The sequence below is a fragment of the Nannospalax galili genome, unplaced genomic scaffold (genome assembly GCF_000622305.1).
Source record: "Nannospalax galili isolate Female #2095 unplaced genomic scaffold, S.galili_v1.0 scaffold388, whole genome shotgun sequence".
In the NCBI taxonomy this organism is placed as follows: domain Eukaryota; kingdom Metazoa; phylum Chordata; class Mammalia; order Rodentia; family Spalacidae; genus Nannospalax; species Nannospalax galili.
Genome location: NW_008360304.1, coordinates 1,618,566 through 1,631,944, shown reverse-complemented (window position 1 = coordinate 1,631,944; position 13,379 = coordinate 1,618,566). Strand labels below are relative to the sequence as shown.

Sequence of the window (13,379 nt, the reverse complement as noted above, 5' to 3'; positions counted from 1 at the left end):
GCACTAATAAATGAAGGTAGTGAAATGCTCAATGGCATGGCTGCCCATAAATCCTGTACAACTAAGGGAACAGGGCATGGTATGGTGGCACATGCCTTCAATCCTAGCACTTGAGATCCTAGCAGGATCTCTGTGAGATCAAGACTAGCCTGGGACAGTTTACATAGTGATTTCCAGGCCAGCTAGGGCTATGGGGAGAGAGGGAGGAAGGGGCAACAATAACAACAACAAATGACATCACTACATAAGACAATTGTATCAATGACCATTTTTCATTTTGCTAAACTGTCTGGCCCGACACTCACTCACTCTCTCTCTCTCTCTCTCTCTCTCTCTCTCTCTCTCTCTCTCTCTCTCTCTCTCTCTCTCTCTCTCTCTCTCTCTCTCTCTCTCTCTCTCTCTCTCTCTCTCTCTCTCTCTCTCTCGTGTGTGTGTGTGTGTGTGTGTATAAAACGGGCTAACCAATTCAAAGAAATAACAAATATAAAGTTAAACCTAGGAAAATCACTGCTATTGCCCTGAATACAAAAACATTTAAATCTAAGAAAACTATCATGTTTGATACAATAATAATGAAAATACTCAGAGAAAAGAGATAATTCTAGTAAAGATACACTAACATGTTTTATATAATTTTCAGATGAGATTATGTAACCTGCAAAACTAAATTACTTAGAGACATAAGAAAATAAAAATGTAGGTAATTCATAGTCCAAATACTGCACAGTTAATAGGCACAGACTTTGCACTGTTCTCGTAAAACCCAGACACATACAAAATCATATTCACATTCTACAAAAGTTTGAAGGACTGTTAAAAACAATGTCCTTTATCATGAAAGAAACTAGACCACAGAAGAGTGTATTTCAGATATCCTAGGGACAAAAACCAAAAAGGTTTTGGCACTAGTTCATTTATGCATGGTACAACATATACTCAATAGAGAAATTAAAAATACAATTTTTATCTTTCACAACAAAGAGCTAAAAACCCATAGGTATTATTTTCAATGTTAACATCTTCAACATCACCGCAAAAAGCACACAGCATTTAAGAAATATAAGATCCCCACACATTACTAGAGCTTTAAAATAGGACCCTACACGTATATAATAAACATCACTTTTCTGAGTAAATATCAAAATATGAGAAAAAGCAAACGGAAGACATCACCTGTTCGAACTAAGTATACCTCCACTTAATTATATCCAATTCTACTAATTTTAGGCCTAGTTTGGATTCCGAAGTGCCTCACATGGAATTTAGATAGTTATGACAGAACTGAATTGTTAAATACATAAACAAGCAGCTCTCTAGTTTTTGTTTCATTTGCTTTGAACCAGAAAGACAAACTGAAAAGGCACAATTGTGCCTTCGGACTCCTTTAAAACATCCAACCCAGTATCCCTTCCACACTTGCAAAGGGGACGGCAGCAGCAACAATGACATTTCACGCCTTGCAACAATATATCCAAGGGGATTTTATTTCAATGTGTGTATATTTGAAAACTAGCCACATTCAAATTTTCAGTATCTTCAATGTGGAAATAACAAGCTTCTGTTATTCAAAAAGAAAACACAGTATGAACAGGACACACAGGATTAATTCCACCATGTAAATAAACATGTAACAACAAAGAGGAACTTTTAGAGATACTTCTAATCTAAACATGCTTTTATAGTAAACACAAAAGGTCAAAACCTAAGATAACACAGTTCAGTAGGCGGCCTTAAATGACTTTAAGGTGTAAAACTAATGCTGCTATTTACTAATTGGGAAATAAAAATCAGAATGTTTTTGGTAATTAAAAAAAAGTACCTCCCAATTTTTGTAAACAAGATTAGCTTATAATTAAATAAACCTATACACAGATGCCATTTTAATTTGAGAGTCATAAATTGAGACTTTGTATGAAGTTGACCTAAAAATGTTGGTATTTTTAGGAGCTGTGTGAAAAAGTTTTTTTACATTTTCCAACCCCCCTCCCCTGCCAAAGCTCCTGCCATAAATATCTAACTGAAAAGTAAAAACATAGGAAAATAACCATCTCCAAATCTAGGAGATTATCAGTCAATGCTTTATTTTTCTCATTTTTATTTTTAAATTATTTTTGTTTATTTGTGTGAAGGTATATACATATATTATGTGTAGGTGCCCACAGCTGCTCTGTAGGAGCTGGACGGTTATGAGTCTCCTGCCATGAGAGCTGGGAATTGAACACAGTTCCTCTGCAACAGCAGTGCACACATCATCTCTGAAGCCCCTCAATGCTTTATTCTCAAAAGAATTCTTTTACTTTAATTTTGTGGTGCTAGAGAATGAACCTCAAGCTTTAGGTGTGCTGGGCTCTTAAGAGCTCTACTAATGATGAATATCATAGCCACAGATTTTTTTTTTTTTGATAGAAGGCTTGTTAAATAATCCCAGCTGCATAGTACTAGAAATGTAACCCACACTAGCTTCCAGCTTGCAGCAATTCTCCTTTCTCAACCTACTGGGGGCTCAGTCTATGAGATTAAAGGCATGTGTTTGGCAGGTACTCTGGTTTATTTTTATCTATTTATTTAGGTCTTTTTGAGACAGTCTCCCTGTAGCCACAGCCGGCCTTGATCTCACAGATTTGCCTGCCCTGCATCCCCATGCCACCACACCCGCCTCATTGAATTTATTTTTTAAGTTTTTGTTGTTATTATGTTTTGTATGCCATGTGTGTACAAATATGAGAGTGCACATCAGTCAAGAAAACCTTGGGAATTAGTTCTCTCCTTACACCATGTGGGTTCAAAGGATTTAACTCAAGTCAACAGGTTTGGCAGCAAGCACCTTTACCTGGGCCATCCCACCGATCTTAAGATTTTATGTTTTCGATGTCATAACAAAATCAGTATACACAAACACTGAAATGCCACTCTACACCTGAGGAAGCGTCCTGTTTTTCCCAAATAACAGGACCTATATATTTTTTGAGACAGAGCCTCCTTGAGTATCCCTGACTAGCTATGTATACAACTAGCTATGTAGCTGAGGATGAGTAACTTTTATTTTTGACTAGTATCATTTGACACTAAATTTCAATTCTATTAAAGCTTCAACCATAAACCTGATCACATTCTTCAACAAATCTTATTTCATTCATTTGATTCACATCGACCTAACTCCCCTTTACTAGTCAGTCATTCACACTAATACATAGTAATAAGGGCTTTACACACAAATACCAAATTACTGTAATATGCAACAAGTTTTTCTGAATAAACTTTAAAGATAAAATTTAATTATTACTTGAGAAACAAGGGGTAAAGCCTTGCTGTGCTTGTTCAAAGCCCCACAGCTATTAAATGCCAATCACAATTACGGTAACTACCTAAAAATACTGGTATTTTTTAAAAACAAACATTCAATATTTCACTAAATCTTTGGTACTCAGTATAGAATGTAGATAGGCATATTAAAAACCTCATACCGTAAGTTGAAATTTACAAAATACAGGTAAATTAAAATAAATTTTAGCTACATTTGTGAAGACGATAGTATGTTTGATTTCAAAATGAACAAAACCAGGAGATTCCAACAAAACAGAATCAGCAATGACAAAATTGAATGTTCCTTTATTATATGAGGATTACCTACAATTAGCATATGTAACTTAAATCTGCAAGACTCCAAATTTGGTACTTCAAGACATCAAAAGGAAATATAAAACTGCAGTAGTAAATTAAAATTACTTCATATTAATTTTTGCATGAAGAATTGTTAGCACACATGGCAACTACACATTTAGTTAGAAAAGCTAACACTATTTCCTCTTCATTTATTTACTTAGAAATTTTAAGTAAATGATACTAAAAAAAAAAAAAATCTTCCTTAGTATACTAATTCACAAGACAAAAATCTGAGTAACACATCCAGGCAACTACATATTTAGTTAGAAAAGCTAACACTATTTCCTCTTTATTCATTTATTTACTTACAAATTTTAAGCAAATGATACTGAAAAAAAAAATACTAATTCACAAGAAAAAAATCTGAGTAACACAGCCATGAAGTAATTTAACTATACAAAAACACTAACAGCTAAAAAACTAAGAGTTATAGATGTTCCACGTACGTGGCTGTCATTTAGAAGCTGACTTTTCCCAGGAATAACTTGGGTAAGTACTGGAACAGAATTTTCTTGATGCAGGGGAAAAGCTGTGTAGAACTCTTATCTTGGAGCTAGAATTGAGCCGATACTAGGATGTTCAGGAGATTAAGACAACTCTTTTGTGCATTGGCTTTCGAATGTCTCGAATGAACCATACATAGACTTGCCCAAAGGCATCTTGGTATGAACATCAAAACATAAAAAACTTCAAATCTTAATTCAGGTTTCAATTAAACACAATGCTAAAAATTAATGGAGGATTATATAACTGAAACAAAAATGTTGGGAAAGACAAATGCAAGCATTAAGAAGTACCACTTAAAACTGTAATTTAAAAACTCCTCATACCAAGTTAATGCCATAAGTTCCATTCCTGTCACATTATATTTAGGAAAAATGTAAGGAAAGTAGTCTTTGGCTATCGTTTTACAACACAAAAATCATTATTTTCAAGGAAGTTAAAAACAAAGCTTCTGAATATTAGAAAATAATTTCACCCCAATGTACTAAAAGGAAAACCAATAAATATGAAAAAATTATTCGGCCAAAGAATATACCTCAATTATGCTTCACAACCAAGTGCTTTTACGAAAGAGTCTGAGTTGACTGAAAATATACCCTCCATCAAAATCAGAAAGAACTATTTATACACCATCTATTTAAAAAGATACCTTTTTTAAAGTTTTTTATTTATTTTATGTGTATTGCCTGCATGTAGGTAAGTGCACCCATGTCGTGCAATGCCCGTGGAGGTCAGAGGAGGCCGTTGGATCCCCTGGGCCTCGAGTTATGGACAGTTGTTAGCTGCCATGTGGGTGCTGGGATTCGAACCTGGGTCTTCTGCAAGAACAACCAGTGAGTGTTCTTAACCGCTGAGCCATCTCTCCAGCCCCCCTCCCCCCAAAAGATACCCTTTTTGAGAGAGGTATTTTGTGAAAGCAAAACATGGAAATTTTGAGAAGTATCTGCTATGGTCATTGGCTGGTCAATCAGATATATTCAATATGAAACGTCTTATATATGTAATTTCATACAAATATGATCAACATGTAAATATTTAAATGAAACTATGACCCTGCTTTGGAATGAACATTATGACAAAATCAGTTTCTCCAAGCACTAAAATTGAAATTAAAAACTGGTATTCCCTAGAAGGATCTAACCAGATGTCAATGATGCTGAGATCCTAAAAGAAATTCTCTAACAAAAACAAAACAAACAAACAAAAAACCTCAATATTTGAATAGTATTTCTTTAAAATAAACAGACTATCAAACAAGTTTTACTGGACATATTTAACAAGAAGGAAATATTTTCATCAGAGCAGAATAAACCTATGTTCGAAAATATTTCCAGAAACCAGCAAGAAATACCCAAAGTAGCTTGGAATAAAAGATAGCAAATACGCCATAACTGTCATTTAAACAGTTCTATTTGAATTTTCTTTCTAAGTTTAACACTAATTTTGAAAGTGATAATTGGAGAAATGTGGCAACTGATACTAAATGGCAGGTTAAAACATTATTTTATAAGCAAAAGAGATTTACCTACAAACACTTTTTTTAAGATTCAAAAGATTTATTTGGAAAAATCAGCACAGAACAAAGGTATCCATAATAATCCTTCTCAGAATATATGAATATTCAGAATCTATTATGAAATGTAAGCAACAATTCTAATTTTACACAATAGTAACGGTTTATACAATTTAAACTCCCATTCCTCCCACCCCCAAATACACTACTCTATTTACCCCTTGTTGACATCAGCTTTCACTAATGTTCTATCTTCAGGAGTACTTGAACAAACTGAAAAAGCAAAATCATTCTCACTTTTAAAGAGCTAGAATTAGCTAAAACAACCAAAGTATTACTGTCCACAGCAAGTTTCGTAAGACCAAAATGGAATACCACTAATAACAGCTTTAAATTATTCAAAATTATCTTTATTAAGCTTAAGTAACTACATAGATTTCACAGTACTATGGCATAGTTATACTTAGCTACTAAAGTCACAACCACATTTTAACATTCACAATGATGGGCATTTTCACTACCAATCTAATCTACAAAGCTTATGAATAAGGAAAAACACAAAAACCTCAAGTTTTACAAAATAAAAATTTCTAGGCCTACGTACATTAATAATAAAACCATTTCTTCCAGGTAACAGATAAAAATGTAAAGGCATACCACTGAGTTTTTTTTCTAAATAGGCAGGAATGAAAGAAAGTTTAGTATCTCCGGCGCTTATTAGGACCTTCAAAGTTGCCCCCTTGAGTTCCTCTACCAAAGCCACCAGGACCAGCGCTCACAGGACCTACACCACTCATTGGTGCTTGTGGGGTTTCAGAACCTGCCCTACTTCCCATTGGTGACCCCATCTGGGATGGAGGTCCTTGGGGAAACCTATCATTGTGCTATAATGCCATATAATAAACATAAAGTCCATTTGGAACACGCCAAAATATAATTGACAAGAAAAATTGGCAAAATCCCAAGTGGTGGTGTCAGGAAGTTCAGCAGAAAGTCCAGCAGAATCAGGATCACACATAGAAGGAAGAAAGGAGCAATTTAATTAGTTCCTGTTTTAAAAAGTAATAATAATAAGCAGCATCTGATTTACAAATTGCTAATGTTCCATTTCATGAAAAAGAACTGACTCTGACATAAGCAAATGCCACCTTAAGCCTAATCATATGCAATACTGCTCTGATCCCTTTTTAAAAAGTTTGTATTACATGAAGCATTTTTTTGTTTTGTTTTCAGACAGGGTATGTGACCAGGCTGGCTTACAATTCATGATTCTCCCTCTTCTGCCCTTATTTCCCATGTGCTGGTATTACAAGCATGTACCACCATACCCAGCAAGAAAAATACTTTTTAAAACGAAATCAGAGAAGTAAAATTGGAGAGAAGCATCACATTCTGACTTTAAAAGTAAATATTCTATGAACGTCAGTATTAATGCTTTTAAGACACAAAGCACTAATATAAACACAAAGAATTAATTTCAATATAGAAACTTCTGAGTTTTCATTTCAAAAACTACTGTTATGAAAATATGGTAAAAAGTGACTTAATCATTAAATAATAAAAGCACACAAAACACCTGAATCTTATAAAACATCAGAAAAATTAATCACAGATGTTACTCTTTAAAGGATGGATAGAATTTTTTAAGTGCAGATGCAAAAGGAACTTCAAAGACCGACATTTAAAGTATAGAATTTCAGGAAAAGTGTAGCAATATAAGACAGTTAATGTTACATCTATGTTACTGACCAAAATAATTAAGTTTCAGACATCTTACTATAAAAATTCAGTCTTCACTGAAGGAAGAAAACACCAATAGCATTATATATCTTCTCTCCATAGTAGATATGATACTGCTTTATCTCCCTGAACAAACTTGTTTTACATATCCCAAATATTAACATAAGCAAAAAAAATTTTCCACATTCTTAAAATATTTTATCTCAAATAAATTTTAAAATGATTTTTAAAGAACAGTGCATTCCCCAATTCTATGATGCACAATGTCTTAGTCTTCTAGATCACCATGGATGCACGAATAAGGGCATGCCTAAGCTAATTTGCAGTGCTTTTTCTTTTGTAGTAGCAAAGGCACTTCAGCCTCTGTTATGGTAGTACAAAAACCAAACTGCCTTTTCAAAATCTACAATCAAATCCAATTTTCATTTTCAGAACTATCAACAAGCATCACACGAGAAAACATTTTGCTACTATTAAGTCTCAGAAAATGATAAAAAGGTATGTCCTGCTAACTGGTACTAAAATTTAATAGAAATTACAACTGAAAATAGTAGATATTCTATTTTACCCACAGAAAGATATCTTCACACTCTTCAGAGCAAGAGTAAAAAGTTTACATACATTAAATTTTTCAACAAATGTAAGCAGTAATTCTATTGGAAGAATATAGCAGTGTATATTTAGAATACACATACACACACACACACACACACCATTAATTTAAATATTTTGTAGGGAAGAGAAATAAATTACTATAAAGATATTTTCATCAAATTAGAAAACTGTTTTTACACATAATGGAACTGTTTCCACCAAACATAAAGAGTTCACACAGTAAAAGAAAATAATAATTACTTAGCCATTACATTCAATAGCAGATATAAGTTAAACACACTGAAATGTAATTGTAATGACATACACAGTGGGGTTTCAATGCAAGCCATGAGTGGTAATAACAGTTGGGCTACTACTTAAAAACTGTCTCACATGGAGCTAGAGAGATGGCTCAGTGGTTAAGAGCAGGTACTGCTGGGCCAGAGGACAATTCCCAGCATCCCAGTAGTTCATAATCCCTGTAGCTCTGATACTTCATGTGTACATACACGCACAATACACACATATACACATAATTTTTTTTAAAAAAAATCTTAAATTAAAAAAAATTGTCACATGTAAATTAAAATTTCACAGTTATTTTCTCTTAACTAGTATTCCATCAGCATGGCTTAAAAAAAAATGATGCCAAGTTATGTTAAGTGTGAAGTTACCTTTGGGGTACAAGTCTAATTACAGAATATAATCAAAATAATTTTTGTGATACATTACCACTGCTCCATTATCTGGCATCATTGGAGTTCCCATATTTGCAGCTCCTTCTGGTCCCATGGCAGGACCAGGACCCATTGGTGGGCCAGGTATAGTTCCTCTGTTGTTCATATTCATACCCATCATTGGAGGAGGACCTTGGGTACCAGCAGGTGCTGGGCTAAACGCATCTATGCAAAACAATCTATACTTAGAGCTGTCCTATCTTAGTTTAGTAAACATTAAAAATTTTACAAAATTTATACAATCTATTCACAAACTTATCAAAATCATTTTCCTTCCTTGAGAGGAATACTAAATCATTGACAATATAGCATCATCATCTATGCAGTAGAATTCTCACCACTAAAACAAATCTACAAGAAACAAGGCAATTTCCAATTTATTTTAGGGCAACTGAAACTAAGAGTTTCAAAGTTTTAAAAATCAGTAATAGTAGATACAGTTTACATTTAAAGCAAATAACCCTTAATAAGTTTAACCATATTCTACCAGCTTTTATAAATAGTGAAGGAAATTATGAATAAAAGATCTATAGCAAAAAGATAAATAGCACAAGATAATTAGCAAAGGCACTTTTAAACCACACACTTGTTTTTCTTAAATTCAGAGTTAAAATATAAGCATATAAATAAATTTTAAGAGAAACCATTTCCCGAAATATAAACAGATAGCTATAAACTAATCTCTTGACTTTTCCATACCTAAAGGTTTGCCTAAACTCACCACACAAAACCTAATGCAGATAAGCACTCTATAGGGGCAGATCTAAAAAGGAGGTAAAAGAAAGAAGTGACATTCCCTACCAATCCTTGGCCTCACATACCATTAGTCCTTGAATTCAAATCTAACAATCAACCAACACAGGAAAGAATAATTTCCTTATTCCCAACATATTCTTGTATATAAATCTATACTTTAAGCCAGAAATTTCTACCTCAATATAGTTATAACATGTAACATATGTATAAAATATAGAAATGAAGGGGCCTCTTAGCTCAACTTTCCCTGAAAAGAACAGATAAAAGATATTGCTCCACTGCCTCTGCCTCTTTTAGGGGGTTGGAGTTGGGGGAGGTGATAAGATCTCTCTGTACTGCTCAGGCTGGCTTGCATGTCACAATCTCCTGCCTCAGCCTCCTCAGTCAAGGTATTACAGTATGCACATCCAGTTCCCCTTCTTTAACTATTAAGCTTAACTTCTAAGTTTAGACAATTAACTATACAACTATGAATACTTAATACTCCTCGTAAGAGCCTTATTTTTAGTACTTGTATTTTCCACTTGTACAGATCAAAGAAATGTTGCCATGCTCTAGTATACCCAAAAAAGTATGCTACCACCTTCTATCAGTATCAGTATGGTGTGTGCTTGCACTAACACTGAGCTACAAACCTAGCACCATCAATGAAACTTGATGAGCTGACAGTTTACCTGTTCAATAACTCCTCAATTGGATAAGAGCTAAAATAAACATTAAAACTTTAAATTTCTACTCATTTTTTTTTCCTTAAAGACAGGGTCTTGCTATGTAGACCGATCTGACCTGGAACTCACTATTATAGATCAGGCTGGACTGAAACTTGGATATCTGCCTGCCTCTGCCACCCTGAAGGCTGGGATTAAAGGCATGTGTCACCACATACAGTTTCTGAATTTTTAAGCAAGGAAGGCAAAGATATATCCTCAAAAAGCTGTTAATCAAGCAAAGAATACTTTCAGATTTCTATCAGAAATTATTTTAAATTTTATATCAATTCAAAGTTTGATTCTGAGTTAAATGACAATGTAATGATTATATCACATCATTGAAACTGGCTATAGTTCATAATCTTACTCTTACTGTCCTTAACAAAACCACATTGCCTTATAAACTGTCCCAAAATTTACTGCAAAGGAGACCATACTGAACAACTTCACCAATATATACTTAACACTGTTTCAACTTAAAATCCTGCTTCACTGATTATTTCATCTACAAAAGTCTCATGCTTCCTTTGCATACCAGAGATGGTGACTCACTACTAATTAGCAAAGAAAAGTGCCCAAGTTAGATGGCAATAAATGACTATAAATTATCCAATTAAGAGACAAAGAACTGGCAATAGAAGTCTATTTTAAAATACGCTAATCATGGAAAATATTCATCTACCCTTTTTACACAGATTTTTAAGAACCTATTTTTTGGGTGTACATTGGCTGTTTTGATAAAAGAATTTTTAAAACAGTATGTGCATTTAAATTATACAAATGTCACATCTCAAGTTTCCATATGACAATTTAATATGTAACTGAATATAGAAAAAGTAACTCATCATCCAATCATTATTTAAGAACTATGGTATGCCACATATTTTCCGCTCAGCTTATTCACTTGATAGTATTTCCCTGACAACTATACATTCAATAATCAAGTTAATATAGCTACTTTCTTAAAATTTTTACATCTATTCTAATGGAAGATGTCTCATTTCCTCAAAAAGTCAATAACCCTGTACCGAAAGAAAACATTTAAATATTCAGTAAGGTGAATAAAAAAATTCAATCTTATAATAAGTTTAAAATAAAAATTCTGTAAGTTTGAAAACAACTCCTCAGGAACTACCAATTTCCAAGGTAAGATGAAACGTTCCTAAGATACATTTTAATAAGTATATTTTGTTTCCATTTATTAAATTTAAGATACCACCAAATAGTTTCTCAGCGATATATCAAAACCAGCATTTATAGTCCCCAAAAGAATTACAAGTTAGTTACAGAAGTCTTTTGCTTCAAATCCCTACCTCCCATGTTTATTGCTCCACGGGGACCCATATCACCCATTCTCATTTCCTGTTCTCTCTGTAAGTAAACATAGTTGTCACAGTCAACCTATCGATCTTATGATCTTACATTTCCCATCTAAAATCAAACAGAAAAGAGTGAGTTGGGACATCACTTTCCATTAAAAATTTTGAAAATTTCCAACATTTACTTAACAAGAACTCTAAAAGAAAACAAAAATACCCTTCAGCATATAACGCTTAATACACTTTAAGTGTTGAGACTACCCAATATGTACTGGAAGACTAGATTATTAATGAGATAGACTACATAAAATCTATTGTAGATCTGAAATGTTGCTGACCTTCCAGGAAAGTAAAACCTGCCAATAATAATTAAGGCCAATTGTTTTTGGACTCCCACGCTACTGAAGTTTTCAAGTTAGATATAATTTACATTCTATAAAAATTACAAATGATTCTTTCATTTTTTGGACTCCCACGCTACTGAAGTTTTCAAGTTAGATATAATTTACATTCTATAAAAATTACAAATGATTCTTGCATTTATTTAACTAACCAGTAATTATCACACACGTAGCCTACAGATTACCATAAGTATTCACTCTGCAGAGGTAAAAAAACGTTTTAAATAGTACTTTCACTTAAATAAGCAGTGGTTTTACATTAAAACCTAAATAAAGTGTTACTCCTTTGGCAGGTTCTGAAACAATGTAATATAGAGCTAAAGTGTAACACAACTGGCAGGTCATATAGTCAAAACTTGTTAACATTAAAATTGCAACACCCGCTTTAGGTTGATGACTACTTCAACCAATGTACCAAATGTAGTAACCATGAAAACCATTCTGAAACAAAGGCAGCAATGTGTCAATCTGTGACTCAATGAAAACTCAGTTATTCTTGATAATACAATCTTTGTTAAATCTAAATATTCATTTAAGATTCATTTCAGGCAGGCCTGGGAGAGATCACTGAGCAGTTAAGAGCCCTTACTGCTCTTGTACAAGACCAGTTCCAGTACTTAACATCTATATGGCAGCTCACAACCTTCTACAATTTCAGTCCAAGGGAATCTGACACCTTTCTTCTGGATTCTATGAGTATTGCATACACATTGTGTACTACATGTAAGCAAAACATGCATATACATAAAATTAAAAATTTATTTAAGGATATAATACTGGAGAAAAGAACAAATGAACCTGAAATAAAGTACATAAAAATCTATGGTGAAAGCGTAAATGGCATCAGGCAATAAATGCCTTCCTTAAAAAATATCCCCCAAGTGGATGAATGTGGGCTCCACTCTACCACCCACAAAATCTTTAGCTATATTCCTTATCATGGGTAGATGGGTAGCAGGAGGACAAAACCCTGTCCACTTAACTTAAGAAGACATATCTTTTAATTTATTATAATATAATAAAAAATTAAATGGTTAGTCACATTAACTTGAACATTTAAATGCCACATCTAAGAGCCATTTTTTCAACTTTCTTAAAAGTAAACATTTTTCTTCTTACAAAACTTCTGCATACTCAGGGATACTATTACTGACCTACAAGAAAAAAAGGTAACATGATGAAAATTAAGCACCAATTAAGCATTATACAGAAAAACTTTTAACATAATCTTTTCTGCTAAAATGAATCAAACCAAGCTGCATTTCTTCATCACTACTTAGAACCTATGCATAAAAGTAAAAAAAAAAAAAAAATGCAGAGAATGTTCTAAGCATTATTTATACTAGTTATTTGTTAAGAAGCTTGTTGCAGGGCTGGAGAGATGGCTCAGTGCTTAAGAACACTCACTGTTCTTGCAGAAGACCTGGGTTCAAATCCCAGCA

At 33.5% G+C, this 13,379-nt stretch overlaps 1 protein-coding gene across 5 annotated transcripts in view; it reads right to left on the bottom strand.

Moving 5' to 3' along the window:
* Positions 1-13,379, bottom strand: part of Pspc1 (paraspeckle component 1) — an 86,791-nt gene that overhangs the window by 20,405 nt on the left and 53,007 nt on the right. Inside the window, exons 7-9 of one of the 5 annotated variants that reach the window (XM_008824350.3) lie at positions 11,531-11,588; positions 8,747-8,916; positions 5,703-6,564 (exon numbers count right to left, since the gene is read on the bottom strand). The exons of the other annotated variants lie outside the window; for them this stretch is intronic. Coding sequence (XP_008822572.1) covers positions 6,379-6,564; positions 8,747-8,916; positions 11,531-11,588 — 414 coding nt within the window. The 3' untranslated portion in view covers positions 5,703-6,378. Of the gene's footprint in view, positions 1-5,702; positions 6,565-8,746; positions 8,917-11,530; positions 11,589-13,379 lie in introns of those variants that run through there. 5 annotated transcript variants of the gene reach the window in all.